We start from the raw sequence: 27,979 nt of genomic DNA, 5'->3' as shown, positions 1-27,979 counted from the left end.
TGTGGACACGAAGGTCTGTATAGTCGGGTCACACTTGATCCAAATTTTGTTTGACACCGTGGAAGCGCTGCCGCGCCCATTTTAGCGGCGTCACACACCATCCTGCAGAATTCGTTGGGAGCTGTTTGACAGCTTTCTCTGCAGCAGTTTGATGTGTTTTGATATTTATGAGATCTAATACTGTTTTATTGTTGTTTTACAAGTTAATGTATATTGCAGTCTGTTGTACTTTATTATGTTTAAATGTAAAGTGTCTTGCACCTGCTATAGACCTTACAAATAAAAGAATAATGTCAATATTACTATTATTTGTGCAGCTTGGAACCTCAAGGACTTGTCAGTTCACCAGAACACCTATAAAGTCAGGAAAAGGCCTCCCTAAAAACTGTTGGTTGATTTATTCATGTAGTAGTTGCAGATTTGAGTGTTTATATCTGCAGTGAATCAAACAGTGTTGGGTGCACAGGAAGAGCGAATCCGCTCCAAATGTCGCAGCTCAGACTGCAGCTGATAACTAAACAGATGTTTTTATGTGGTTCTTACTTCATTGTGTGTCGTTATTGCCTGAACTTTGAGAGGGCCTGGGAGCCGATGCAGGTTTTGGCAATCAATTCTCAACTTCTGTTTCAAACTGCTGCCCTGCAGATGGTTTCAGTCAACAGATGATGTCAGTCAGCACCCTGGAAATGGAATTCAGAGCACCCAGAGCTCTGGCAGGAGATATGGAGTCCACACTAAGATATAATCAAGGACTATAATATGTTACAAGGGACAAATCACTTGGTTAGAGTTTAAATGTGAAGTCATTAAAATCACAGGATTTCAGTTGCGGAGCAGTGCTGCTGTTACAACCACAAATGATCAATTGTGTCCTGTTTTTAAAGCGTCACAGTTTGGTGGAGGACCTGAAGTACTCTAGTGAGACTTCTCGCCCTCAAACCTGCCCCTTAAACTAAGAAATTGCCTCCTAACTGAATAAGGTTGACAGGCTCTCTGGGTTCAAACAGAGGGCGGTGGACTCATTTGAACTTCACATGAGAGACTAAAGCCACTAATTTAACCACCTACCACACCACTCCTCATTAAAGTAGAATAAATCTCATACTCAGTCAGCAAGGCGCTTTAAGGACTCCCATTTTACATTCAAATGATCCCAGAGGTACAGTATATGCTTGAATGGAGGGGAAACAGCAGGAAATTGATGATGCGTGTCCATCTCAACAAGGAAAGCTAACCACACACACGGTGCTAACAGTCAGCCAGGGACCTTTCTCCTTTATTACTCTTTACTTTAATGTTGTACCGCTAAAGAATTAGCTGCTCAACACTAATGGAACCTTTTTCCCAAAGGCAAAATAAATATCAAACTTTAAGACACAGAGAAGCGTTATACTGTAGTCCGAGTATTTGGCACATCTTGGCTAACAGGTAGTCGACGTGATAACGCTCATTATAAGTTTAAAAGGATTCCAAATCATGAGAGAAATGGAGGCAGATGCCACCGATGAAGACAGACTGGTGCTACTTCAGGGGCTGAGATAACAACTGCAGTCCAATCAGGCTGGAACTGAGCTACAGCAGCTCAGGCAGGCTGCATTAACGGCTCCTCTGAAAATTCACCTTTGTGCTCAACTTTTTGCTGTCAACATGGCATCAGTTCATTTCCCAGTTTGTTTCCAATCTGCTGCATTGACCAGTTGGTTTTTACACCTTTTCATCAGGAAAACATCCAGCTGTGCAGTAGAAATTGGTAGCTTCTGGGGTGTTGAAAACGGAATAAACATTAACGGACATTCCATTAAAGAGTGAGATCAGAAACAAGGTCAATGTATGTTAAAAAAACAGCATCTGCAAAGAAAAAAAAATCTCCTCGTGTTCATTTCTGCAGGCCTGTTATGACTTGTTGAGGATTGAAAGTAGCTCCTTTCACCCGAAAGGCAGAACTGCAATATTACACTTGTTATTGTGTATGGAAATTACTATGAAACATGTCAGCAAATGATTTATTTACACTGAAGTTGGGGAAAGCAGAAGTAAAGTCCTGTTTTTGATGCAACATCAAGCCTCAGGTTATCCATGTAAGCACCGAATGTTTTCATTTCACTTCACAAATAAGAAAATCCTGGCAAAAAACATCAAAATCATAGACTAATTAGCTATAACTTCACCAAAAGCTTCCTGCATTTATTGTAAAAGCTCAGGTGTGCAAAGCTCATACCAACTACTATTTAGCCTGCATCAGGGTCTTTATAATCTGCTCAAAGTCATCGTGGAATTCCTTAAGTGCGTGACCCGGGATTGCAAGGTGATGCCCGTAGGTGAAGCAAAGCACTTAAGATCATTTCCTTCATCTCAATACTTTCAACACCATTAACGCACCGACAAGCAGCCGTATCAGTGTTATTATTAATGAAAAAGTCACGTCATCCTAGAATTTCCCCTTCATTTTACCACTTAGCAGAGGCTTTCTGCATGAAATCCATAAGCATCTCTGTAGTTCTTCATAAGCCTTCTGTGCCACAGTGCTGCCTCTCTGACACACCATTTATTTTGCCAGCATCTATATTTTATGTGCACGTAGACCCTGAAGCCAAAGCAGCAGCACAGCTGTCCATCAATTTCGCAGACATCAAATTAGAGCCTCAAACGGACCAAAACTCTCAATGAGCCAGGCTTTGTGGGGGTGGGGCTTACAGGGCTGACGCCACGTTCCTCCAGGATGAGGTCTGAATCAACGAACGTGACCCTGGAATCCAGCACGAAATGTCACAGAGCTCCGTTAACCTGTTTCCCATGGTCGCACGTGGGCTCATATGTGCACAAAAACAAGCACGTTGTACTGGCTGTGTCATTGGTTAAGTGAGTGTCCTGGGAGGTTCACAGATATGCACGCGGGCGAGCGCGCACGCTCACACACACACACACACACACACACACACACACACACACACACTGATGAGCCACCGTTGACCTTGACCAAAGCAACACTGCTGACAGTGTAGATCTGTTGGTTCCCTGATGGAATAGATATGAGGAGGGGAATCTCAAACCAGTTTCAACCGGTTTGCTAACCAGCTGATTCTACCTGTCTGTGTCTCCACAGCCTGTTTATGTTGTGAACTTTCGGTTCATTTGGTTTTCTACTGTGATAATTATTCAATGTTCAGGTTACTCAAAAACCGACATGTGGGTTTTATCTTTTGGCGGGGGGCTGAGGCTTGAGACATACGTCAATATTTATAGTTGAAGCTCATTTAGGTATCAATGCAGATTCCCTCACAGCTGATAAAAAGTAGATCATCCGTGAGGGAATCTGACAGTGTTTGTTTGAAGTGTCTCGTGTGTATTTCATGACCTTCCTGCCCGACTGACGTTCATTAAAGACCATCATCCACTCCAGCTGTCAGCTGTATCTTTTTTTCATCTTTTAGTTGTTTCAAATAGAATTTTCTTGCATCTTCTCAGAACAGTGGCCAAAACTTGGAATAAAAACTGGTTGTGTTCAGCTTTGGCTTCGTCCTGGATTAAATCTAGAACAAAGCTGGAACCATTGCCTGCGACATTACATTAGAATAAGCTGGAGGTTTCGCAGCAAGCACATTGAGAGGGATGATAGGGCTTGGAAATGCACACACACTCACACACACACACACACACACACACACACACACACACACACTATTAAAACCACATTAAAACTACTCATGTCAGAATCTCGCTGAGATTCCATCTCATTAATGTCACCTCAATAGAAATGAATAAGATCTGTTACACAAACACACTCGTACATGTGACCACATCACATACAGAACACATTCTTATATAACGCAGGCATTCATGTATTCATATTGACCTTTAGGAGATAATAAATACTCATGAAACAAAGTGACACCATGTCCGAACCCAAAAGTGACCACCAGGCCTTTTGTTTCATGCAATATAGACATCAGCCCGGCAGCGTCTGTGTAGGAGTTGTTGCTTTTTATGGATCTGGAAGTGCTTCCTCCTTCATTTAATAACAGACGTATCAGAATGTAAAATAATGATGCAGCCCATAGCTGATTTTTGACGGGATAAGCGGCTCCATGTCTGTTGATGTCTGAAACAATTGCCGAATGACTATTTTGCTCCAGCTTTACTCCATGAAACACTGCTCAAAAATGAAAATGCCATCTTTACAAAAGGAGCAGTCACACTAATCTGTCCTGGAGCTGCGAACACACATGTTCTTGACTCACTTTAGAGAATGTTGGGAAAGGCTGCGTGTATATTTTTGGAGCACGCTGTGTGTGAAAGTGCCCAAACAGCCATTTTATGCACACATTGCTGCACAGTGAGCCATTTAATTCAGCCTGACTCTGAAACTCGCTGGCAGACGTCGCTCCAGTGATGGCAGCTGGACTGTATTTGACACTGTTGACAGTCATAGAAAAGATGAGGAACGAGGGAAGGTGAGAGGGGCATCCAATTTCAGAGGACACTGGGCATTGGGTGTACATATCTGTCCGTGTACTCAGTCGTGGAGACTGAGGCGCACGCATGTAGGTGTGTGTGTGTGTGTGTGTGTGTGTGTGTGTGTGTGTGTGTGTGTGTGTGTGTGTGTCTGCTCCCTTTTCCATCTTCATAAGGGAGTAAAGGGAGGAGAGGGAGGCACAAACTGAGAGAACTGGCTGTAAAAGTGAGTAATTACACAAAGAGACGCCGTGTACTGAGACATGACAGTAACACTCTGGCTGGTTTGTGGAGGAGTGAAACAGCAGAGAGGATACAGTGTGCGACGTGATCACTCCCCCCAGTTTGTCCAGTATCTCTGTTCTGATTGTCTTATTTCATTTAAAAGACATGGAACTGTCCCAGAATGTCTGCGTCCTTGACTTAAAAGGAGCAGAAACCATCACCTGCACAATGGCAGAATACCAAAATCCATAATGTTCAGATGGGCGTGTTTGTCTCTGCTCAGCTTTAGTGAACAATGCAGCTGCAAATCGGTGTGGATGTGACAAATTGAGCCTTTCCTGAATTCTCCCTTAAGCCTCACAGTGCCTGCAGCCGAAAGGAAATAAGCCTGTCACACTGGCCTGATCGATTAAACTGGTTTCCATATACATATATGTATTTACTGAGATACACTTACCCCCCATTTGATAGCTGTCAGAAAGTGAACACACACGCACACACACACATAAACACATGGTGGATTGTAAATTGTGAATTTACAATATATAAAATAAACAGATGAGTCTAAAGAAATTAAAAATGGGGAAATGGAGAAAACAATTGGAAAGACACCTACTGTGTTTGGCACCAGACTTTATACTGCTTGTATTTAATTCCTAATAGACCAAAATGGGGATGCATTGAATGGAAGTATAATCAATTATGGTTCAAAAACGGATAAAAACAAAACAAAATTTTTAGAGATAAACCAAGGTTGCTCAGCCTCCAGAGGTTCTTGGGTTGGTCAGTTCCTTTTGCATTTGTCAGGAAGTGTGACGGCTGCTGAGCTCTGCAGCTTCACCAGAGTCAATTACACTTTTTTAAGGATCATACGCAGCTTCTTCTGCCGCCTGAATAATTCTGCTGCATGGTAACCACTGACACTCTGGCAAAAAAGGTAATAAATCAACCAACAGGAATGAAAATAATAGATGATGGATGAAAAGAAGAAAGAAATCCAGCAAGAAGAGGATGCTTTTTATTGCCATATAAATGAACAGATGTGGATATAATTTATAGTTTTAATTTAAATGATTTTATACACACATATAAAACCCAGTCTTCTTTAATTTACTAACCTTTATTGGCGCTTCATAGTGTGTGTTGAATATTATTTGGAATGTGTTAAGCAAATGCAATAAAAAATTCAGGAATGGCAGCCATAATTGAAACTACGGTGAGAGATCCGACTCTTTCACTTGGGCCAGTAACCGGCTCCCAAAGCATTCGCACGTTTTAGAGAATCACAATCACACATGCACAAATATTGTTCAGTGGAAGGAAAGTGATAAAAAAAAAGCTCCCACTGAATCAGCAGCTTGCTGGATTTTATTCAGCAAGGTGCTGATTCATAAATAAATAAATACATTTCATAAATATATAACAGGAAAAATAGTGAAAACATATGGCCAAAAAGCTAAACACCAGCATATTTTATTTAAATGCACTTACATATAAAGTGAGGTCAAAGCACTGATACCCTGCTAACTGGTGCAGTCTCTCTGCTACTCAGATCCCAGTATAAATCGCCCTTCACCAGTATTGCTGGACTGGGTCAGCACCACTGCCTGAAGAGGGAGCCTGATAATGTTTCTTCACCAGACTTGGAAGTCATGTGATCAAAAGGCTCATTTTGGTCTTATTTAAGAACCCAACCTGTACATAAATGTGAGATTTAGAGCCCAACACTCAGTGCTGCATTTGTAAAGAGGAAGCTGTTGTGCCCAAGAACACACTGAGCCAATCAGAGCATGAGTGGATCCCGCTGATGCTCGCTCTGTGTGCACGTATCCAGCTGTGCCTGAGGGTGTCACACTCCTCCAGTGTTGCCACCTTTCATAGAGCAGTAAAATATTTTTCTGTTTTTCTGTGATTTATTGCTTTAAATCTTTGGTTTGACTTGCACGAACTTCAAGTCCTTCAAGTCTATTTTTCCCACCTTATTAAGCCCACGTATTGGACTTGATGTGATTACATGAACACCATTCTGAGAGCTTTGTAGCACATTTCAGACAAACCAAGAGAACAACAAACTGTAGCCTAAGAACAGTGCAGTTGTTTGATATTTACAGGCTCCACATGTGCTTCTATGTGAAAATGTTTGCTTTATTTATCTTCTTTTCATCCAAGGTGTGTTTTTTCCAGTGGTCATGGTAAAAAGGATCACCGGAATGATGCTTTGGTCACTGCCACCGTGCAATTGGTGTGGGACATCTCATGTTTTAATCACAGATTTCACATGTCACATCCATCTGAAATTAAAGTGTTGGAAAATGTAGCTTCTACTCTCTTTATTTCCAACATAAATGTAAAGTTATCAAACCCTCCAACAGTAGTCCTGATTATTTTTGATGGCTGCAGCTTCAGGAAAATTCTGTTGTTTTCTTTTCTGGCACTAAACAGCAGCAGGTTACACAACACAGATAACCAGAATGTCAGTCATCAGAAATCCTGTTATGCTAATTTCTCATATGCTAATCACCGCTGCCTTTGGTAGATTGTTAAAGAACATGAGAGTGTGTGTTGGGTATGTTAGTGCGAGTACATCTGTCTGCCTGGTCTACTTGGAGCCAGGATGCATCTAATGTTAATCCTCCAAAATTTACATTTCTGTTGCAACATTCACCAGTTTTGCAAAACTAAGGCCATGAAATATTTTTCCTAACCTGCAGCGTTGCTTAATCCAGTTAACTCCGATTAATGTGCGCTGAAACTTTTTACACGTAGATGTTATTTACATCCTGAATTCATAACTGCAATTATGTCACAATTTTAGTTGCACTATTTTCCAGGGACAATGACGCATTGAATAGCTGTTAAATAAATAAATGAATCATGCTTGTTGCAGGTAATGACAGACATTCATCTGAGTGGCACTAATGAGAGGCAGAACCTATAATCACATTATGATAAATGTCTGACACCGGCTCTCTATTATTGTTTTTAATGGCAGAAAGCAAATTATTACAAATTCAAACATTCATCAATGGAACAGGATAATTGCGATTATCTGCTGTCTATTCTAGCAAAACAAAACTGGGTAGCCTGGACAAGATATGCACAGAACCACAGAGTGAATGCAAATATTTTAGAGCTAAAATGAAAAGATTTTAGTCTGTGCCACATATGAATGGCGCAGACACTGTGTAGTTCTAGCCACACTAGCTCCATCTTTGAGGTGACAGGCAGATATAATAACAATTATTATTACTATTATAGTAATTATAATATGCCTTTATCGCTAATGGCTCCGAAAAGCTCAGGGTTCACAATCTGTTTCACTCCAACTTCTGCCTCCATCTTTCTCAAACAAGGTGGTAGAATACATCCAACAAATGACCTCATTCATGGCTAATAACTGCTTTTAATGGAAATGGACCTCTTTTAAGCCTACAGCTATGCAGAGAAATATGGTTTGTATGAATATTTTCCTCTTTTAGATATTTCGATGACATAGAATAACTACATAAACAATATAGATTCTGAAAATTGGAATGAGTCTGTGCTCTCAATGTGAAATAGGTGGAAAAATACTATTTTGAGCTGTTGTGCAGGATTCATTAAGGTTTACTGATGCATTTAAAATCACTGTTTTACAGCAATGACTCCCACAGTCATCATTTACATCGATGCAGCACATATTTGTATATCTGCTGCTGTAATCTGTTGCCAAGGACAAGGTTGGTGTCAGTCTCATGATCTCTGGGGTTTTCCTTCCGCCAGGTAGGTAATTGCGCTCACCTGTTTTCCCAAAGCATTAATCAGCCTCCTATCACGTCTTGTCATTCCCAAAATTGCCTTTTTACATCAATAACTTTGATTATGATCTTACATGGAGCCAGGAAACAGTCGGGGTTTTGTTTCTCTTGCACTGATTACAAGAGTATGATGAGGGGCGGCAGAATATTGGAAGCAGAGTGGGGGTTATTTCCTAATTTGGCTGCCATGATTGTTTGAATTGGAAAAAGAAGTGAGATGCACACAGAAATGATAATCACCATCCAGGTTATTAAATCCAACAGTGTAAATAAAGCTTTTCTGTCCAGTTCTTTGGCAACAATTCTTGATTGCCCCCTGCAGATAGTGTATCTCTCTTTGGATATTTAAATAGCATCTATTACAATCACAATTGTTTCTAGACGCTTTCCAGAATCCCAGGGCCTGACCCCCAACAAGCAACAGTGGCAAGGACAAACTCCCCTTTAACAGAAACCTTGAGCAGGACCAGGCCCTCCTGCTGATGGCCGGCTGGATAGAGAGAGGAGAGGAGAGGAGAGGAGAGGAGAGGAGAGGAGAAGAGAGGAGAGGAGAGGAGAGGAGAGGAGAGGAGGGGAGGAGGAGGGGAGGAGAGGGGAGGAGGGGAAGGGAGAGGGGAGGGGAGAGGAGAGGAGAGGAGAGGAGGAGGAGAGGAGAGGAGAGGAGAGGAGAGGAGAGATCATAGAGATACATTAATAATTCAAACTGCTGGTATAAGAGTAGAGTGGGTCAGCAGGGTCAGAGGTCAGCAGGCCAGCATACAGCTATAAAGGTGGCAATACCTGTAGATGGGGGGAGGACAGAGAAACTACACATGCTCAAAGAGTAGGCATTCACTGGTTAAACACAGGCTTTAGGGATATGGTTAGGGTTAGGGTAAAGGATTAGGGATTAGGGTCTGTGCAAGGTGAAGGGGTTAAACAATGTTAATTGAGAGAAAAAAGACTTTGATCAATGCCCCTCTATTGCTGGTTGAATCCATGTTGTAAATGTGTCAACATTATCTGCACTATTGTTATAATAACTTCAGTTATTGTTGTAGTCTACTCCTGGAATAAACTGTAAACTGCCCCCTGATGGAGGACATTTTGTGTCTCTGCCAAGGACACAGGAGAGGCGTTTGTGTTTAACAGACTGTGCTGATGAATGGTCTAGAGCAGAACCATAAGTCATAACAGGGTAAAAAGAGCCCGTATAAACCATTACATGCACACAGTACAGTAAATGGAATGAGCCATGAAATGTGCTTGTGCTTAGTGTGCATACACTTACACATACCGTATAAATGATTGATCATTCACAACAGGACAAAGTGGGGGTTACATCTTTGATGTTATAATGTGAATTTGTGGTGATTTCTTATCAAAACACGTGTGTGTGTGTGTGTGTGTGTGTGTGTGTGTGTGTGTGTGTGTGTGTGTGTGTGTGTGTGTGTGTGTGTGTGTGTGTGTGTGTGTGTGTGTTTCACAAGAATAAAGGACATCTTGTCATTATCATGATGCACTGAACTGTTGCAGAGCTGGAAATGTCTCAAAGGTCAAATTAGTTCCATCTGAAAATAAGAGGCGGAGGCAGAAAAGCTGTTGGCATCTGCGAAAGGTGGAAAAAAAGCAGGAGAGTTTTGTCCTTGTGGCTCCGGCAGTACAAATGACACTTTTCCTGCAGAAAGTTGGGAGCTGTGAACCGTGAACACCTGGCTAAAGGAGCCCCAGTCTGGATACTTTCACACTCATCAGCCAGATTTAAGCATTTATTTGAATCCAACAATATTTTCTTAAAACAAGCCTCCTGATTTATGGATGCAATTGTGGAAATCTCAGTTTTGTTTCCTAGCAACCACCCTTGGGGGTAGAAAGGTTTTCAGGACATTAGAATCCATTAGTCTGTATTTCTAGCATTGGATGAGGCCAAATCTTTGTCATTGGATATTTAAAATCTTTAAAAAGGTTCACCTATTCCAGATAAGATGATCAATACTGAGTTTTCTGTAACTGCAGGTAACATTAAAATAAGCTGGTGGAAAGAAACCAGTGACAAAGTTTTAGGGCATTGATTGAATTAGACAATGAAAGACAACAGGGCTTCAGGCCCAATAAAGAAAGTATTATTTTGATATGAACAACTTTAAATCAGACAAGTCATTAAAAACTTCATACCTTTATATCAACAAACTGATTGGAGAAAAGATGCCTGGTATGACACCCAAGCCTCCCAGGTGAGGTGCCAGTTGACAGCTCCACCCCAGGGTTCCTCTGACGAGCTGCCGCCATTATGCAAAGTGCAACACTCAGTAAAGCTGGAGGATTCCAGGCACTTTAGTCTGTAGAATAAAGGGGTTCTCTTCCTTTTAAGATTTATCTTTCAGCAAACTTTATGCGTGCACCCAAAATAGTGTCAATAAACGGAAGGTGTTGGTGCTGCGGGTAGACTTTCTTAAACCGCAATTCTAAACTTTAAGAGTAGAGGGCAGTCACGATTGAACTGTTACACCATAGAAGAAGAATTTGACTTCATCAGAACAAAATGCTTTAAGAATTTGTTCTTACCCTTTAAAATTAATGGCTAACATTTGAACCCTTCGATAAGAAGCACCACACTGCTCAAAACGTACAATCTGTGGTGCTCCGCTGCCTCTCCTCTGCTGAGATTTTCGGCCTGTAATTGAAAAGTCACAATTAGTGAAATGCAAAAGCACAATGTCAGGAGATTCATGAATATGCACTTGTTAACTTTGTCTTTGCACTAGTCTGTTTGAATGATTAGGTGTGAACCATTAGCACCCAGGGAGTGTCTGTGCCCCTCTGTGAAAATGGAGATGGAAATAGAATACAACCATTATGATGGTTCCACCATTGAGACCAGAACCAGAGAAGCTGCTCTGCGTATTGTACCATGGTAGCACTGACACGTCGGCTTATTTGGCTGTATTGTCAATTAATTGGGTCAGTCATGGTTAAGATGCTGAACAATGTCGAGGATCAGCAGATCTTTTAAGACAATTTGCTCGATTGCGTGTGAGTGAGGCAAAAACACCTCGAGGTGCATCTCTTCATGTCTTTACAAGTCTTTAATTAATTATAAAACATTCTGATAATCCTTTTTGATTCATTTTCTGAATTAATTTCTTATGGGATGTGAATATCGTGCAAATCAAAGCATAAAAGTTTAAATAACTTGCAGAGCGAATGCAAAAGCAAGTGCTAAACCCAAGAGCACAGCAGGAAAAGCTTTCAATGAATCATTGTTCCAATTATGGGCGTGTTGACTCGACTGTAAAAATTCATGACTCATCTCTATTGTGTGCAGACTTGCTGGTGGTCTAATGACCTTTTATTGTCCTGACCTCAAGTCTTTAAAAAAAAAAAGGGCTTCCAGCAGAGCTACCAGACAGATGGACACAGAGAGAGCGAGGACGAGAGAGAGAGAAAGAGAGAAGAGCAAAATGATTTTATGGTGTTCGTGGTTCACTGATCTTAATTGTAGCGTACACAGTGTAGCTCACAGCTACTTTTCTCCACGTCAAAGTGAATTAAAGTTAAAGGAGTTTAAAGTTACTTTCATGTTCAACTATGATGCCTTTGGCTCTGCATCATGCAGCTTTTATTAAACTGCTAACTCTTCTCAGTCTGACTTCCACTGCAGGCCATGATTTACTCACTACACTGTTTACTATCGGGGGCCGACGTGACATGAGTAAACACATTATGCTGTTGATTTAATATATGTTTAAACATGTCAAAATCTTCCATTTTTCATGTTAGAATGACACATAATGGCTGCTAACACCTGAAAACAGTGCTGAGGGCATGTGCAAGGCTGTTCCAGGCCCTGACCTGGAAGATCAGCCACGTTATCGTTAAAGGTAAAGATTAAATACATGAGTATGAATGTTTAAACAAAATAGGAGATGCATGTAGTTGTTTGGTCTTTTAAAAATCCGGAAGGAAGCAAATAAATAGGAGGCAATTAGAAGCAGTTGGAAAGTTACTCACACGAAAAACAAAGGTTCTGTCAGAGAGACTTTAAATAACAATAATACTGCCATTAGATACACAGAAATATATCACGGTGTGGAGTTAGGGCAGAAAAGTCACAATCAATCATACAGAATCCAAGCATAAAGAAGAAAACAGACCCATTCATATGTGACAGTCATAACTTTTTGAGTTATTTTGCAACTATGGGCTGTCACAGCACCTTTCTTTGGTAATATTTACCTTATTTCTGAGGTAATAAATTGCTGTGTTTTCAAAGTATCAAACATTATCAAACTAATTTATAAAACCGACTGCCCAGATAAAGCTCTTTGCTGCTTTGATCAGCCTATTTTGATCCCTATTAACATTTCTCTCCATAATATTTGCCTCCATCCCTGACCTCCCTTTATCCTCTCCCCTTGTCCTAAATCCTCCCTCGAGGAATGTTCTCTGTGAAATGATCCTACCACCTTCTTTTCAATCCCTTCTTTTCGCAAGGCTCTGAGAAGGGATAATTGAAGTCACAGCACTCAGCAATGACCTCAACACAGTAAACCCTTAATGTCAACCAGATTTCAGGACTATAATAATTATTTTCAAATCAGGGAAAGGGTTAATAAGAGATTATCCCTTGGAAGGATGGTGCAGGAGGTTTGTGGGGGAACAAGGCTGAGTGTTGTGGGACAACAGTGAAACTGCAGAGGGGAGATAATGGAGGGAGATGAGAGAGCCGAAGTAACATGACATTGCAGGAAACGTAGCCAGCGATAGCTGGGCTGGAAGTGTGCTTGTGCGTGTGTCTGCGCACGAGTAGATGCGAGAGGAAGGAAAATAAATCATGGCTGAAACGGCACAAGATCAGCAGAGGTGGTTTGATGTTGCCTTGCTTTTCTCATTATTTTCATTCATCCAAGTCAAGGTTCTGTCCTCCGAAATCCAGTCTCTCCTCTTCACTATGGTCTTTGTTCCAATTGATTGAAAACCAATAAATGAATATGTGTGAAGTGATGAATAAAGCCTTTAATTTCTCTCACGACGAGAAAATATTTTTTTCTTTAATTTCAAACCAAGATTTGAAATGGTAAAAAGGCTCAGTGCAGTTTTGATGGTTGAAATTTTCCTTTTCAGATTTCAGGAAATAGATGTAATCGAAATATCACGTTGAATGTTTCGACATGGTCAAATAGTGAATTTGTTAGCCTCTCTCCCTCAGTTTTCACACTCAGGACAACATTCTGACACATCGTCTGGGTTACCAGCTGTGGAACAGAACCAGCTTCCAGATGCATCCAGCCTTCTGATGGATTTATTAAGTCTCATCATGAAGTCGTGTAGAAGAACGATTCAGACATACAGGACTATTGTTTTAATAAAATGGACTCTTAGCACGTGCAACTGAGATTTACAGGCTAATAAAGGAAATGTTGAGGCTCTTAAACAATACCGATATGTAAACGGAAACATGTAAATGTGCTTTAGGAAACCATTAGCTTAAGTAAAATACATTACCAGCACTCAAACGAAGAAAATAAAAGCAAGAGTTCCAAGAAAAGTTCCCTATTAGGACTACCTTACACACCTATAACACACAATTAATATAATAAATACATAAAAACCTAACTTTGTGACAGCTAGGAATTATCTGATCCTCCAGACTAGCAAACGTATGCTAATGCGCAGTTGCACCGCCCGCGGCTGTGGAGGAAACTGCAGGAAATTGCTGCTCCTGTTTGGCCGACAGGATGAGCACCTGGTTTCCACTTGGCTGCTAGCCTGACTGATTAACATAAACCAACTTCAGCCAGAATCCCACTTTTCTGCCTAAACCCTGCCCAGGATAAAACAATTTATGTCACCACCTTGTTATCCTGGATTCACTTTTCACAAGCTCATTGTTTAACCAATGGTTTCCGCTTTCTTTCAGCTAATTCAGGGCCCTTTTTATCCCAATAAATAATTCACTCGCTTTCATTATTCAGCAAGCGTAATAAGTGCGTAATGCTGGTGGAATAAATAATGGAAGAGCAGTCATTTAAAAAACACATTTCTTACTCGCCCTAACTGGAATCGGATTTTGTGCGGCTCTTGAGTCGCATTCCAGATGTGTGCTGTGTTAGCCCAGCCTGTCACTTCTGTAAAGTTATTAGCTTTTCTATGTGTTTACTACCTGATATACAAATACACAAGGTGAAAAAGTGAATAGTGATGTAATGAGGCTAAAGGCTGGAGATTCCTATTGCTGCTGAACATCTGCTGTTGGTTCAAAGCGTTTGAGCTCATCAACAGCAAAGACAAAGTGGTTTTAATATTGGATGTGAGTTCATTAAAGTTGACCAGATGTTATGTAACTGCAGTAAGGGTGACCTTTAAGTCCAGGCCGTGTTCCTCTGTGTCAGGATGGAGTCAGCAGCAGTGAATAATTGGCCGCGGTCGGCTCATCATCACTGCAGGTGAAAATGTGAACTGTGCTGTCATCACTTTTGGCTGCTTGGCTTCTCTCCCTGCACGGCTGTGAAAGATGACACAGTGTACCTGACATTAAGGATGGCAGACGGAGATAAATTGCAGATAACGAACAGTTGTCTGGAGGGAAGGTTCTGCTGAGGTTAAGCACTGGATCTTCTTTAGCGTCGGGTCAACCTTTACCGGCACGGTGGTGGAGCTGATCACGGAGATCCAGACTCAACGAGATCCCAACAACCAGGGCATCTACTTCATGCAGGATTTTTGGACAGTCGTTCAAGCATGGGTTTGGTTCTGGTGCGACAGGTCAGACCAGATCCCATTAGGTGCTCGTCTTAGATAAGAAATGTGCTGTTGGTCTTTTCAGCTGAGTGCAGTTTTTCTTCTTCTGTCACTATAAAAAGCACTGGAGGCTTTGCTGTTAATAGAAGATGCTCTTTTCCAATCACACGCTGTGTCGTATTCTGGCTCAGCTCCCTTCAGAGCGACGCTCATCGCACTAATTGACTGTTCTGAAAAAGTTTCTGCCCTTTTCTCAGTCTTGCGAGAAGTTCTGATGAGCAGAAACATCTGTCTCATCTTTATGTCTCTAAGTTATTTTGTTACCTTTTTTTCTCATCATCATAAAGTTTTTCTGGTTTGGTGATTTTCTGAGGAATCTTGGGGAAAACTGAGCCAGTCAATGAGGGCAAAGGCTGTAATATAAAGAGGCAGAAGCTCCATCATAAAGATGAAGGTGAGAAGCCTGCAGTTTAAACCAGATCTCACTCATGTCTGAATTTGAATTTAACAGATTAAAAACATAATGAACAAATGCACTCTGGTGTTAACACTATGCTTTCATTAAACTGGAGCCACCGATGGTATTCATCATTATGAAGTTACATGAACTGGATAGACTTTTTTAATGCATAAAGCCCACTGCTGATGTCTAAAATCCATCATTTAAAGTGCCTCACACGGTGCACCAACGTATCTTTATCTTTATTCTTTCCATGAACACCAGCTGATAATGAATTCAGGATTGAGTCAGTGGAATCATTCAAATGTGCACAAGTGCCTCCCAACACACACATCCCACCCCACATCTCCCTTTATCCTTTATACCTCTTCATATGTCACATTCCTTATAAAAACTGATTTTTATCCTCTTCTTTCCCTCTCTTCAAATGAAGAAGCGTCTCTCTCCAGCTTTCAGAGGTTCTCCTGTAAAACCTCACTTGCTGCTCCACCACAATTTTTAAATGTCAACGCTGAATTTCAGCGACTCCTCACCAGTCCAACGTTTTTTATTTATGTACCTACATCATCAGCTTGCTTCTTAAGGACATCTTCTTTGCACACTGTTGAATTTCACAACAGTGGGCCAAACAATGAGGACATGGAGGTGAATTAAGGTTATTTTCAGGAAATACTGGATATATGCTACCCTTGCTACTTTCATGGGGGGCATTGTTGCTGCTGCTAACACATCCTCAGAGTTGATGGTGTGACCTGGACTGTTGACCTGTTTCTCACCAGGGGCTGCTGGGATAAACTCCAACATCCCTCCATATGAGAAAAAAGGGATGTGTAACAGTAGGATAGAAGGATGAGGATTTCCCACTGTCATTGTTTTTGACCTTCTGCATCTATTTATTTATCTTCTTTTGGTTTTCAAGGCTAGAGTTTACATTTACATATTATAGTGTTTTCTGCGTAACTCACTTAAAATGTATAAGATGTGTGTCAATGAGAGAAATTGATTTCCGTTATCAATTAAAGTCTGATACACGGAAATGTGATCATCAAGCAAGGTGAGTTGTGATGTTCCCTCTCCTCCTGTCAGATCCTGTCCTTACAAATAGACCAGGTAAGGAAGAAGTGTCAGACAGGGAACTGTAGGGATTTACAGTATCGATCCACGTCAGCTGACAGCTCCTCTGGGAGAATCCTTCAGCTTTTCCAAAGAAACACACCCTCTTCTTCCATCCTCTGCTGATGTGTCTTTCAGATCATTCAGCTCAGTCTTGTTGCTTGGATTCAGATATAAAAACTACCTTAAATAGCCAAAACTAAGTGTGTATTTAGATGAAGACTGTCTTGTGCATCTGTTGAAATTGAGCCTCCGTACTTGAACAACCAGCATCTCTTAAGGTATGAAGAGGTGTATGAGATGTTTGAGCATAAAGCTGTGATATTTGCTTATTGTATTACACATGTCAACAGAACTGCATAAAGACAATTGTCCTTTGTCTTGGTTTCACATTTTGCTATCACCTGACTAACTGACTCCTCTTGTTATTGTGAGCCATGCAAAGAAAAGTGACTCTTTTTTTCCTTCCCAAAACCTCGATAAAACTGTTGTTAAATCCTTTAGAAGTTTAAATGATTAGAAACAGTACCGTCCTCTTCGATTTCTTTTCCCCTCCTTCTTTCTGTATTATTTCCATTTGAACCCCCTTTGAGGTTTATATTTTCTCTCAGCATTTTCCCTGTGGCTCCTCAGCATTATAATCATCTTGTTTGCTGGCCACATGGTGTGAAAATTGATATCAGAAGAAACAATGATGAAAACAAGGCTTTGAGGTTTTTTAGGAATGCATTCAATCAACAGAGAGCATCCTGGAGAAAATAACCTTAATTGGTTTCTCCAGTTGCATTTTTCCTCAGGTATTGAGTGCTTTTTGTCAAACGTTTCCTTTGTCTAGTAATTATTTTCTGAGAAATTGCAAAAATGCTTTAGAATGTTGCAATTGCTGTAATTTGGAAAATAAACAAAAAAGAAAGAAAGAAGCATAATTAAATTTAGACGCTCTATTCAGAGTGTACAAGCAGTAAAATTTAATGTGAGCGGTATAAAACTGAAATCACAACTGTATGAAAATGTATAAGATAAGATAAGATTGCAACAGAGAAATTTCAAGTTTTGCAGAAAAAAAAACAACAAACAAGGCAGTAGCAATGCTTCATCGGAAGAAGTTATTTATATTAAAACTTATTCTCACGAGACACAGTAACAGCAACGAGGAAATTATAATACGTTAAAGATAATGCAAATTACACAGAGATACAGTATTGCGTATTTATTTTTGAACAGGCATTGTTCAGTCGTCCTTTGTTTCCCTCCGAAGGGCCCTTTCAAATTCCAATATGGCGGCGTCCATACGGGTGTGCTTTACCCTCCGCTTTGTACTTCGAGGTGAATTATTTTAATTTGTTGCCATTGTTCAGGCTAATAAAAGCATTTTTTGTACATAAGTGTATATTTATATTGTTTATAAGCTAAACTGCGACTGCTCATGCTTACTTTCGTTTATCGATGTGAGAGGGGAAATGTCGTTGCTGCAAACCCGATTCTGTAATAGCTGTAATAACATTAGGAATAGAGATTATAAAAAGGTTAATAAACCCAGTGTCCATCCATTTTTCAACTAATTTGTTTATTACTGCAAAGACTCAGAAGTCTTTTAAATAATGTACAAATCCAGCAATTCTCAAAATATATATTGTTAATTTAGTAAACTCACATTTCTCTGTATAAACCTAAGCTTTTTTCGAACAATTCTTTTTAAATGGCTTGTCCCCTGAGTTAAGCCAATTGTTTTATTTCCCGTTGGTTGTTTTACTATTCACAAAAATGGGTTTTTGCTATGCATCCATGTCTGATTATGTCCTTGCCTTTCTTCTGTTCCAGGTGCATCTTCACTCCATACCCTTGCAGGGCCAGTTCAGTTGTCCCAGTTTGGGTGTGGAGCCTTCCAAAGAAACCCCACACTTCCATTGTTACCAGTGGCAGCAGGCCAACAGGCTAGACATAGCAGCTTCTTCAACAAATGTATGTATATGAAAAGATTATTAACCTTCAATGTTACTTGTGGTCCACACAGACCTGCCCTCTTTCTGTGTGTTGCTTAGCAACACCACTTGTAGAATTTCATCAAATTGACATGTTTTCATAATTGTTTTTACTTGATTATGTATTTAGCTTTGTTTGTGTTGGCTGGTAAATGTTCCTTTACTGCTTGTTTCCCCTTTTTTCCCCATGTGTAAACTGAAAAGCAAATTATTGAATAATCATTTCCTAAGACACGTTTGATTGGTGTGTTTGCAGTGACAGCAGAAGAATTATGGAGAGGCGTTTTGGCAGAAACTGGTGCCGGAAGCAAAAAGGGCCGAGGAAAAAGAACAAAACGCAAATTGAAAAAGGATCTGAACCGTGGACAGAGGATTGGAGAAGGTCTCTCTCACCTTTCTGTGTTGAGATGAATATATTCTTCATTTGTTTACTATAAGTTAAGCACCAATTAAATTGACAGTCCAAAACTGGACTTTTGTTTGTTCATCAAAGTATGATTAAGATTTCCTGCTCATCTAATTGTCATTCCTCATACCTTCTCAGTCTTTCTCAGTCATCTTTTTTAATGAATCCTGCAAAATATTACCATCTAGCTGTGAACTGTCAGAGGGATAGATCTAAAAAAAAAAATCTATGTGCTCAAAATTTAGCAAATCTAGCATTCATTAATCATTAAGGAAACTGAGGTGAATAACAATGCAGTAAACTAGGGTTCAGATAGGATAAAGTGTTGCACCGTAAATCTTTTTCCAACATAAAAAAAAACCTCTTTCATTTATTTTTTTTGTTAACCCCACAGGTCGTGGAGGATTCCTCTGGCCTGGTTTGAATGCTCCTGTTCTGAAGGCTGGGGTTGTTGGGAGCATTGGGCGCAGGAGCGAGTCGGAGCAGCAGGAGATAAAAGCTGAACAAGGTGCTGCCATAAAAAAGAAGCGCATTTGCATTTGACATTGATTTTTTTTATTTTATCCCTGCAATCAAAACAGTTTGATCCAACATATTGTAGGACGCCATGATTCAGTGACAAAATTGATGTGACAGTAAAAATCTTTAGTATCTTCTGTGTCCTCCACCTCTCTGGTTCACAATCAGCATTTCTGTCTTCTTCTCTGCAGTGCGGCAAAGGGAGGAATGGGAAAAGAGGAGGAAGACGAAGGTGAAGAGGGAAAGAGGTTGGACCGGTCACTCATGGGGGGGCATCAGCCTTGGACCCCCTGATCCTGGGCCTAATGGAGGTAAACATCCAATAGACTGCAGCACATTTTTGTCTCGGTAAAGATGTCTCACCAGTTGAGTGGATAATGATTGTAGTGATGGGAGAAGGAGGAAGTGGCAGTGAAGGAATGATTCTTCGCTGAGAGAAGAAGAGCAGTAATGTAGCTTATTAGGGCTGATGAGATTGGAATGTGACAAGTATCAAGGGGGACAGTTTCCTAATTTAGAGAGACATCTCTCCGTGCCTTTGTCCTTTTTCCTGTGTGACATTTGTGCTGTCACATCTTTCCCCTGAAACTGTGTCAGTCCATCCCATTCATCCCATTCTTCTCCAATATCCCCTCATCAGTTTCCTTCTTGCGTCAGTCTTTTTCTTCTGGCCATCTTCTTTCAATTTTATACTTTCTTTCCTTCCATCTCTCACCCCCTTCTCCTCTTCTCCTATTTATCTTTTTCCACCCACACACTCTTGTCTTTTGACTTCTCCATTTTTGGCAAGGAAACACACTGTTGCTCTGCCTAATGATTTTCATCAGAGCTGATTGTGGGATAATGGGTCAGGCGGTCGATCGTTGTACTTCTGGCCATTTATGAAATACTGTATGTCATTTTGATTATATGCCTCACTTTTTCTCAGGAGTTTCCAATAATCCAAATTACCGTAATTCTTTCTGAAGCTTGGATTAATAACTACCGGTAACAGCCTTTCAAATGTAATGACAGTCTGATCAACTTAACAGGACTTTACAGTGTGTCACAATGTATTCCCATTGGAATTTTGAAAGTGTAAAGCATTTTATTTGAAAAATATAGATGCATTTATTTACATAGACAAGATCGGATAGGTCTGTGGAAGTAATGACCCTCTAGCTTCCGCTTGAACGTGTGACATAGATTCGCTATTGAACATATTCATTCTGTTTTTCTCCACAGAGACTTATGAAGACTTTGATACGCGTGTCATTGAGGTAAGTTTCTTTCCACAACCTGCAACATTAAACACACAGTTAAAATATTGTGGTCACCATTGAAGCATTTTGCTTGAAACGTGAGTAAACCATCAGTGGTTTATTAAAGTTGATTTGGTAAAATCACACTTTCCAGGCTGATGATACAGAAAGGTTAGAGATGGACAAAAATACAAATTTGTAATACTGTAAACTCAGTGTTGCAGTTTAAATAGCTGCCATTTAGTCCAGTTCAACCTGAAACCCATTTCCAGCTGCCCTTGATTGATGAAGATACCAAACTGCTCCGTGTGTGGTGTATGCGTGTGTGGTGTATGCGTGTGTGCGCATGTGTGTGGTGTGTGCACGTGTGTGTGAGACAGATAAGATACGCTGTAATGACAGACACAGTTCATTTAGATTCCCTTTCTGTCGTGCTGCATTTTACCTTAATTCAATTGGCACTAATGGACCCGACCAAACTAATGGGGGTAATGTAACAAGGTCACCCACTCACTCACATGCACAGACACACAAACACACACACACACACACACACACACAGATCCAGGCTCAGTGATTCCACAAACATACAAACAAAAGTGCATGAATGTATAAAAACCAGACATACCTGTAGGTTTACACTGATTACAAACATATTATATCACAAAGGTATAGAAACTTTAAACATGATATATAGTTGATAGAACACAATACACATATTATTTGGATATACGTACATGTGTGTTTGTGTGTATATTTGTTTATACTTGCTACATAGTAAGGACCAAACTGAATTTCACCAGAAAAGTGAAGATTTTTCTAGGATGTGAGGACTTTCTTTTTGGTCCTCTTTGGTCTTTTTGAAGCTTTGGTCTTTATAATTGGATATAGGTTTAGATTAGGGGTTGGCAGTTAGTTGTGATTGTTAATGTTGAGATAAGGGGCTGGGGAATGACCTGTGTCCATTAAAGTCCTCACAAAGACAGAGTCACAGGTGTGTGTTTGAGAGAGGGACATTAATAATTTTCTGCAGCCCTCCTGCCTGCATAATTTTAACGGGTGTCACAGGCGTTAGACTTTCCCTGCAAAACGCTGTCATAGCACCAACTCCGTGTGTGTGTGTGTGTGCGTGGGTGGGTGCGTATGTGTGTGTGTGTGTACTCGGATACCTGCACGCTATAAATCCACCCCTAATGAAATGAAAAAGGCTTACTGGAATAAAAGGCTTGTCTTGTCTCTCAAGGACAATGGCTTCAGCGTGCCATTAGTGGTCTAGCAAAAGGGAGGGAGATCCCTTCTGCTGCTGAAGAATGCAGCGGGAAGGGGGGGGGGGGTTGGGTGAGTTTGAACATTTGTGAGGGAGACAGAAATACCCAGAACAGGTTTGTCTTCAGCTTTTAATATTTTATAAGTTGATGTTATTGGTCTGATGTGGACACCAAATTTAATCTTTACCAGGCTGAAATGAAACAAAAGCTAAATATTGATCACTTTATTTATATTCAGTGGGATTAATGTAACATTATTTAACTTTCTGTCAGTGGTTGGTTATTGACTGGACTGGTAATACATCAATATCTGTTAGCTTATGGAGTTGGTAGCAGCAGGGTAAACATTCAGCTTCTTTGTGCTAGTTTAAACTGAGAATGCCGCATAAACTTCACTTCCAACTTTATAAAGAATAGTATCGACGGTGGGCTGTAGGGGTACAAAGATTTGACGCGCTGGAGCCGTCAATCCTGACACGTCTGAGAAGAGACGAGGGGGAGCGTGAGGGCTGACAGCGAGTAGACATTAAAGCAAATGTGAACAGCATCGGAGTGACGGAGAGAGACGAGGTGCGTGGCCTCGCTCCAGCGACAGCAGCCATTTGGACCGGACTCAGTGATTTCATTAACAGAGATGAAGCTGTGTCGCTGCTGGAACAGGGCTTTGATTTTATCCTTCCATCCTTTTTTCTTGGTCACTTAGGTGAGTCCACAACCTTGAACATTTTGTTAAAAGTAGAGACATGCAACAGTAACTTTGGAGAGACTTTCAATTCAGCACAACACACACGCACACGCACACACACACACACACAGCTCAATCTCTGTAGTGAGAATTACATTAACAAACATCAATTAGATGATGATTGTCAGGATCGGGTGGGATTAAACCATAACCATGAGTGATGAGAGTTTTAAAGCAATTAAGGAATTTGAGAATTCAGTTTTATCATGAAGTAAATGGATATTTTAAAGCCCCGGAGAAAGTCACATTATTTGAGACTGTGCTGTACTGGAGGCTGAAACAGAGGGGCAGAATATAACAGTCAGGGAAAGGTTAAATGAATTTCCCAGCTTTGATTAGCAGAAACATTTCTACATGTGGCAGAAGCTGATGCATATTTAATGCTCTTCAGTGTAAAGTTGTGAGTTAGAGGCTTCTTCTGCTGCCTTCTGCTCCCATGTAGTGCAAAGTTTCCCCCTCTGCAACCCTGCAGCATCGTGGCTGGAGCAGAGAGGCAGACACGCAGCAACAGACTGAGAAAATAATTACAAGTGAGAGCAGGATCGAAGCCTCCTCCCACTTTAATGCTGTTATTTTGTGTCGGACCATCTGTTCTGCTCTGTCTCAAAAACTGTAGCGATCACCTAACATGAGGAAGATGAAGCTATGAACCTGCCATCAAAGGAGACCTCACTTGTTTCTAAAGGGGAGTTAGTTAAGAGTCTGTCAACAAGTTGACCGTATGTGGCCCCGCATGTGTCTGCCAGCACACAGAAGAGTATAGATGTACAGAGGAGAGCGTGTTCAACACATCTCTTATGGCTTTTCCTCTTTGGCCAAACCTCAACTGAGCAAACTTCAAAGTCAAGATCTGCCTTCCGCTTCGTTTCTGTAATGCACATTTGAGTAAAGGGTTTATCATTTGACTGCAGGGCGGCAGCAGAAGGATTGAGGTCAGGGTTGCAAGAGAAGCTAAAATACTGGAAATATAGAAGCCTGCAGGCGTCCCCCATACACATACACACACCCACACACGCCCACACACACAGTGCATGATGTGGACACTGCATTGAAATACAGAAGAATAACCCATGCTAACTGTGATGCTAGCATGCTAATCCATGCTAGCTTGTTCCCAAAGAGCTGGAAGGTAGAAACAGCAGCACATTTCAAAGCCAAAATAGATGAGTTCTACCTGGAAAACTGCCTTTTATTCTTCATTGGAGGTATTAGGCTCTGAATCGTGTGTGGGAAATGAGCTCTGGGTCTCGGGCACATACACAAATCATTCCTTGTTTGCTCACATCTTTATCCACCCCAATTAGTGTTGTAATTATCTTAATCATCATCCAATTTCATCCATCTAAACTGACATGTTGTACAATTACCAGCCTGGTTTTTCATACGTCTCACTTTCCACCCACTCCCTCTTTAGCTTTCTTTTTCTATCCTCCTCCTCCCTTCTTTCATCATTTCACCCATTCCTTACTCTGTTTACTAGGTCATCTTTCCTCTCCCTCTGTTTTTTAGAACTGTGCCCCCTGACCTTTGTGTGTCCCCTGTAAATTGCTCCCTCTCTCCCTTCTTTGTTGGCCTGTCCCTCCTTTTATGCTTATTAATATTATCCTCCTTTTATCAACTGTTCCTTCCTCTGTGAGCTGAATCAATGCTGCCCCCTGGTGGTGTGTTGCGAACTGCATGTAGTTCCACAGCATGGAGCGATGCTGCTTCTATGCTTTATTGATTAGTTGACTGCTTTTCTTGAGTGATGCACATGATCACTTTAAAGCCCCACTGAAAAGGTTTTTCTTGTGAGTAATGAATTGGTGTCAAGTCTGTCCATAGGGAGACAAACAAAAGGCAGCTTCAGAAGGCAGCAAGGCCAAGCTGTCATCAACAGTCAGTCAATACCGAAATAGAAAAGCTTTACAATACAGAGCAGAGGTGTTTGTTTTTATTGCCTTTGCAGGTGAAGAATGTGTTCAACATGACAGCCAAGGAAGGTCGGAAGAGGTCCACCAGCTGTCTGGTTGCTGTTGGAAACGGCAACGGAGCTGCAGGTTTGATTCCCATAGTTGTATATGTGGTGTTTCGGGCTTGGGGAAGTAGTTTTTTCTCAATTCTACAAAAACCCGCTGATTAATTCTGAAGAATATAAATACATCTGAGTGCTCTTCCTCCACCAGGCTTTGCGCTGGCTAAAGCAGCAGACAGAAACACGGCTCTGAGAAAGGTAAGATCATTTCCTCCAGCTAAAGTCATTATGTGCATTTTTGCCTTAACATCCTGGATTTGTTGCCGATAAAATAATTGTGACTATAAACCTTTGTGCTTGTGGTGATTTCCAGGCTAAAAACCGAGCGATCCACTATTTGTATTACATAGAGCGATACAACGACCACACCAGTAAGTGGAGTTTTTCTGTATGATCCTTCGACTTCAGCTGTTCCTGAAATCCCCTGTTTTATTCTGCTGCTCTAATCTCTCCACACTGACTCTTTAATCGTGTCAACAAATTGTGGTTAGTGTTGCAAGTTTGACATTTAACAGCTCTCAGTGCTGCTCAACAGGTGAGCCTGAATCACGCCTAAGAGCTCACACAGGACCTCTTTGCACCTCATTTTCTTTCTCCATCTTCCTGTTTTCTCACTTTTGCCTCTTCTTGAAAAACACCATGTCTTTTGCTGCTGATGCTGCTGGGGAGCCTCACAGATGAATGTTAGTGAGTCATTGCTTTGAGAGGAGAAAGCTTTCTGCTTTGGCCTGAAACCAGATGGTAGCGGAGGTCTTTGCATTTTCGCTTCCAAAGATTTAACAGATTTCTTTAGGAGCTGAGGTGGGAGGCTGCAGGGCTCTCCTCTGGAGAACAGTTGAGATATCTGAGCTTCGCTGAACTCTGACTTGTTGCATCAGTATTTCCGCTCCCCCAGGCCCCAAATTCCCTTCAGAGTCTCCCGGTAAAGCTGCAGAGAACAGAGTAACTGAACTCTGTGACTGTGAACTTGGTTGGCGCCGTTCCACCTCTGCTGACTGATCAGGTCTGCGGGGGAAATGAATTCATTAATTGACTCACGGCTCCTTGATCAGAACCTGGACCTCCCGCAGCCACAGCAAATGTTCATCCTCCTCTGTGGCATGTGTGCGTGTTTGACATTTAGTTTAGCATTTAAGAACGTTTCAAGCAGCGGGAGGTGTCCTCTCTGCAGCAAAAGTTCTTTCTTTGTACTTGTTCCGCTGTTTCAGTATCTAAATAGAAAACCAACCTCATCCAGAGAGTTTAGTGACAGCAGACGGAGGTGTTTTCACGGCTGATGTGGCACGAGAACAAGATTTTAGCCTCAGGCTGTGGACTCGTATGCTTTTCTCTGACATTATTCAGCACCACACTGTTCCCACTCTGGGGCTGTGTTTCTGAATAGCTTATGAACCGCAGCTGCTGCGGAGAGCGGACGGTTCTGGCTCCTGGTAGGACATCTGGTGGGCCGGGCAGGTAGAGGCCCAGAAGACCTGAGCGGGAACTGGAGACGGGTGCCGAAACACACGTGACCTGCATGAGGCATAAATATTTCAAAGTTCTGAGATGTGTGCTTGGTGTCTCTTTGATGGGCTCCCTTCCCCTCGCTGCCTTCTGTGCTGCTGTAATGTGGCCACAGTTTAGTTCATTCGCTCCTTCTATTTTCTTTCTCCTCTATCAGTTTATCACGACATTGAGTCCAAGTTCAAGAGGACAACGCTTCGCATGAAGAAGCAAAACGAAGGTGATGTCCACAAAGCATCCAGCTGACGGAACAAAAATCTGAATTTATTCGAAATTCTCACGCGCGATGTGTTTGCGTTCGTGCAGGTTACGGTCTGCACTGCCACCGAGCTGTCATCACTCTGTGTAAGCTGATCGGCATCAAGGATATGTACTGCAAATTAGAAGGATCTGCCAATCTCCTCAATATCACCAGGGCTCTCTTCACTGGGCTGGCCAATCAGGTGAGGTCATGTGACCAAAGTCAACGACACACTAGCAAACAGCGTTTGAAGAGGCCATTGTTTTTGGAACCAGAAGCAGATCTCTGTTATGCATTCATGTTGCAGGAAACCCACCAGAAGTTGGCTGACAAGAAGCAGCTCCACGTGGTCGAGTTTCAGGATCACCAAGGCCCGCTGCCTCGGGTGGTGGCGAGCCCCAAAAATGGCGCGCGACCCGACGCGGAGCCCGAGGATGAGATCCCCAACACACGACTGCACTGGGACGACGTACGAGCGTCACAGGGACTCAAACGCTCCATCTGGGCGGGCGTCAAGCGCACCATCTGGTAGGGTCTGATGGCGCCAGCGATGCGCTCAGACTGTGAGCTGATTGGACGGAGAACATGGACGCAGCTCTGGGACCTTGATAAGAATCTAAGATACTGAAAACAACCAAGGAAAACAGAGAAAAAAACCCAAAACAGACACACTTGTGCAGATCCTGTATCCTCTTAAATATATAAACTTGTAAAAAGTCATTAAATAAAGTGTGTATCTGGATTAATTTGAGCCATTTAGTGGTTAATCTTTAAGCTTGTGGACTCTGACAGCGCCAAAACCTGATTCTCATTGGATGAAAGAGGTACAGTAGCATGTTTGAACCAATATTTATTCATTTCAGAAGTGTTTTTGTTCTTTAGCGCCTCTGCTCTGCGTATATTGGTCTTGAGGGAGTGTTTGATTGATCCAGACAAATTTAAAATTGTTTGCTGCAGATTTTAATGCAGCATTATTGCTTTATGCTTAGAGCTTCATACGGCCGTAATCAGTGAAGCCCTAAAGGTGTCCTGGATCGATTTTGTTTCAAATAGCAGAGGAATAAACCCGGGAACCTTTTATTTTGTAGATATTTTATTTTGGTGAATTACAAAACTCTTAAAAAGCCTGACCCCTCACATCTTAAAACATTATACCCCAGTTTTAAAAAAAAATCTTAAATCAAGATTAAGCCGTGGCAGGTCATTAAAGTGTCAGATTTAAGGAGAACTTGTGGTTCTAGTTTCCTGTGAACTGAATCCATTATATATCCTGGATGGACAAGCATTCACCAG

General features: G+C 41.4%; 1 protein-coding gene across 1 annotated transcript; it reads left to right on the top strand.

Annotated features, from left to right (window-relative positions):
* The first annotated feature begins 18,019 nt into the window (after nt 1-18,019).
* Nucleotides 18,020-27,432, top strand: mrps5 (mitochondrial ribosomal protein S5). The gene is made up of 12 exons (XM_057047614.1): nt 18,020-18,093; nt 18,589-18,729; nt 19,006-19,131; nt 19,550-19,663; nt 19,866-19,985; nt 20,899-20,933; nt 24,877-24,967; nt 25,094-25,140; nt 25,256-25,313; nt 26,603-26,665; nt 26,752-26,888; nt 26,994-27,432. Exons 1-12 carry the CDS (start codon nt 18,045-18,047, stop codon nt 27,216-27,218), a joined length of 1,206 nt encoding a protein of 401 aa, XP_056903594.1. The 5' UTR covers nt 18,020-18,044; the 3' UTR covers nt 27,219-27,432.
* Nucleotides 27,433-27,979: the final 547 nt, after the last annotated feature.

This window comes from Takifugu flavidus, chromosome 11, assembly GCF_003711565.1.
Source record: "Takifugu flavidus isolate HTHZ2018 chromosome 11, ASM371156v2, whole genome shotgun sequence".
In the NCBI taxonomy this organism is placed as follows: Eukaryota; Metazoa; Chordata; class Actinopteri; order Tetraodontiformes; family Tetraodontidae; genus Takifugu; species Takifugu flavidus.
This window is presented reverse-complemented; position numbering and strand designations above follow the sequence as displayed.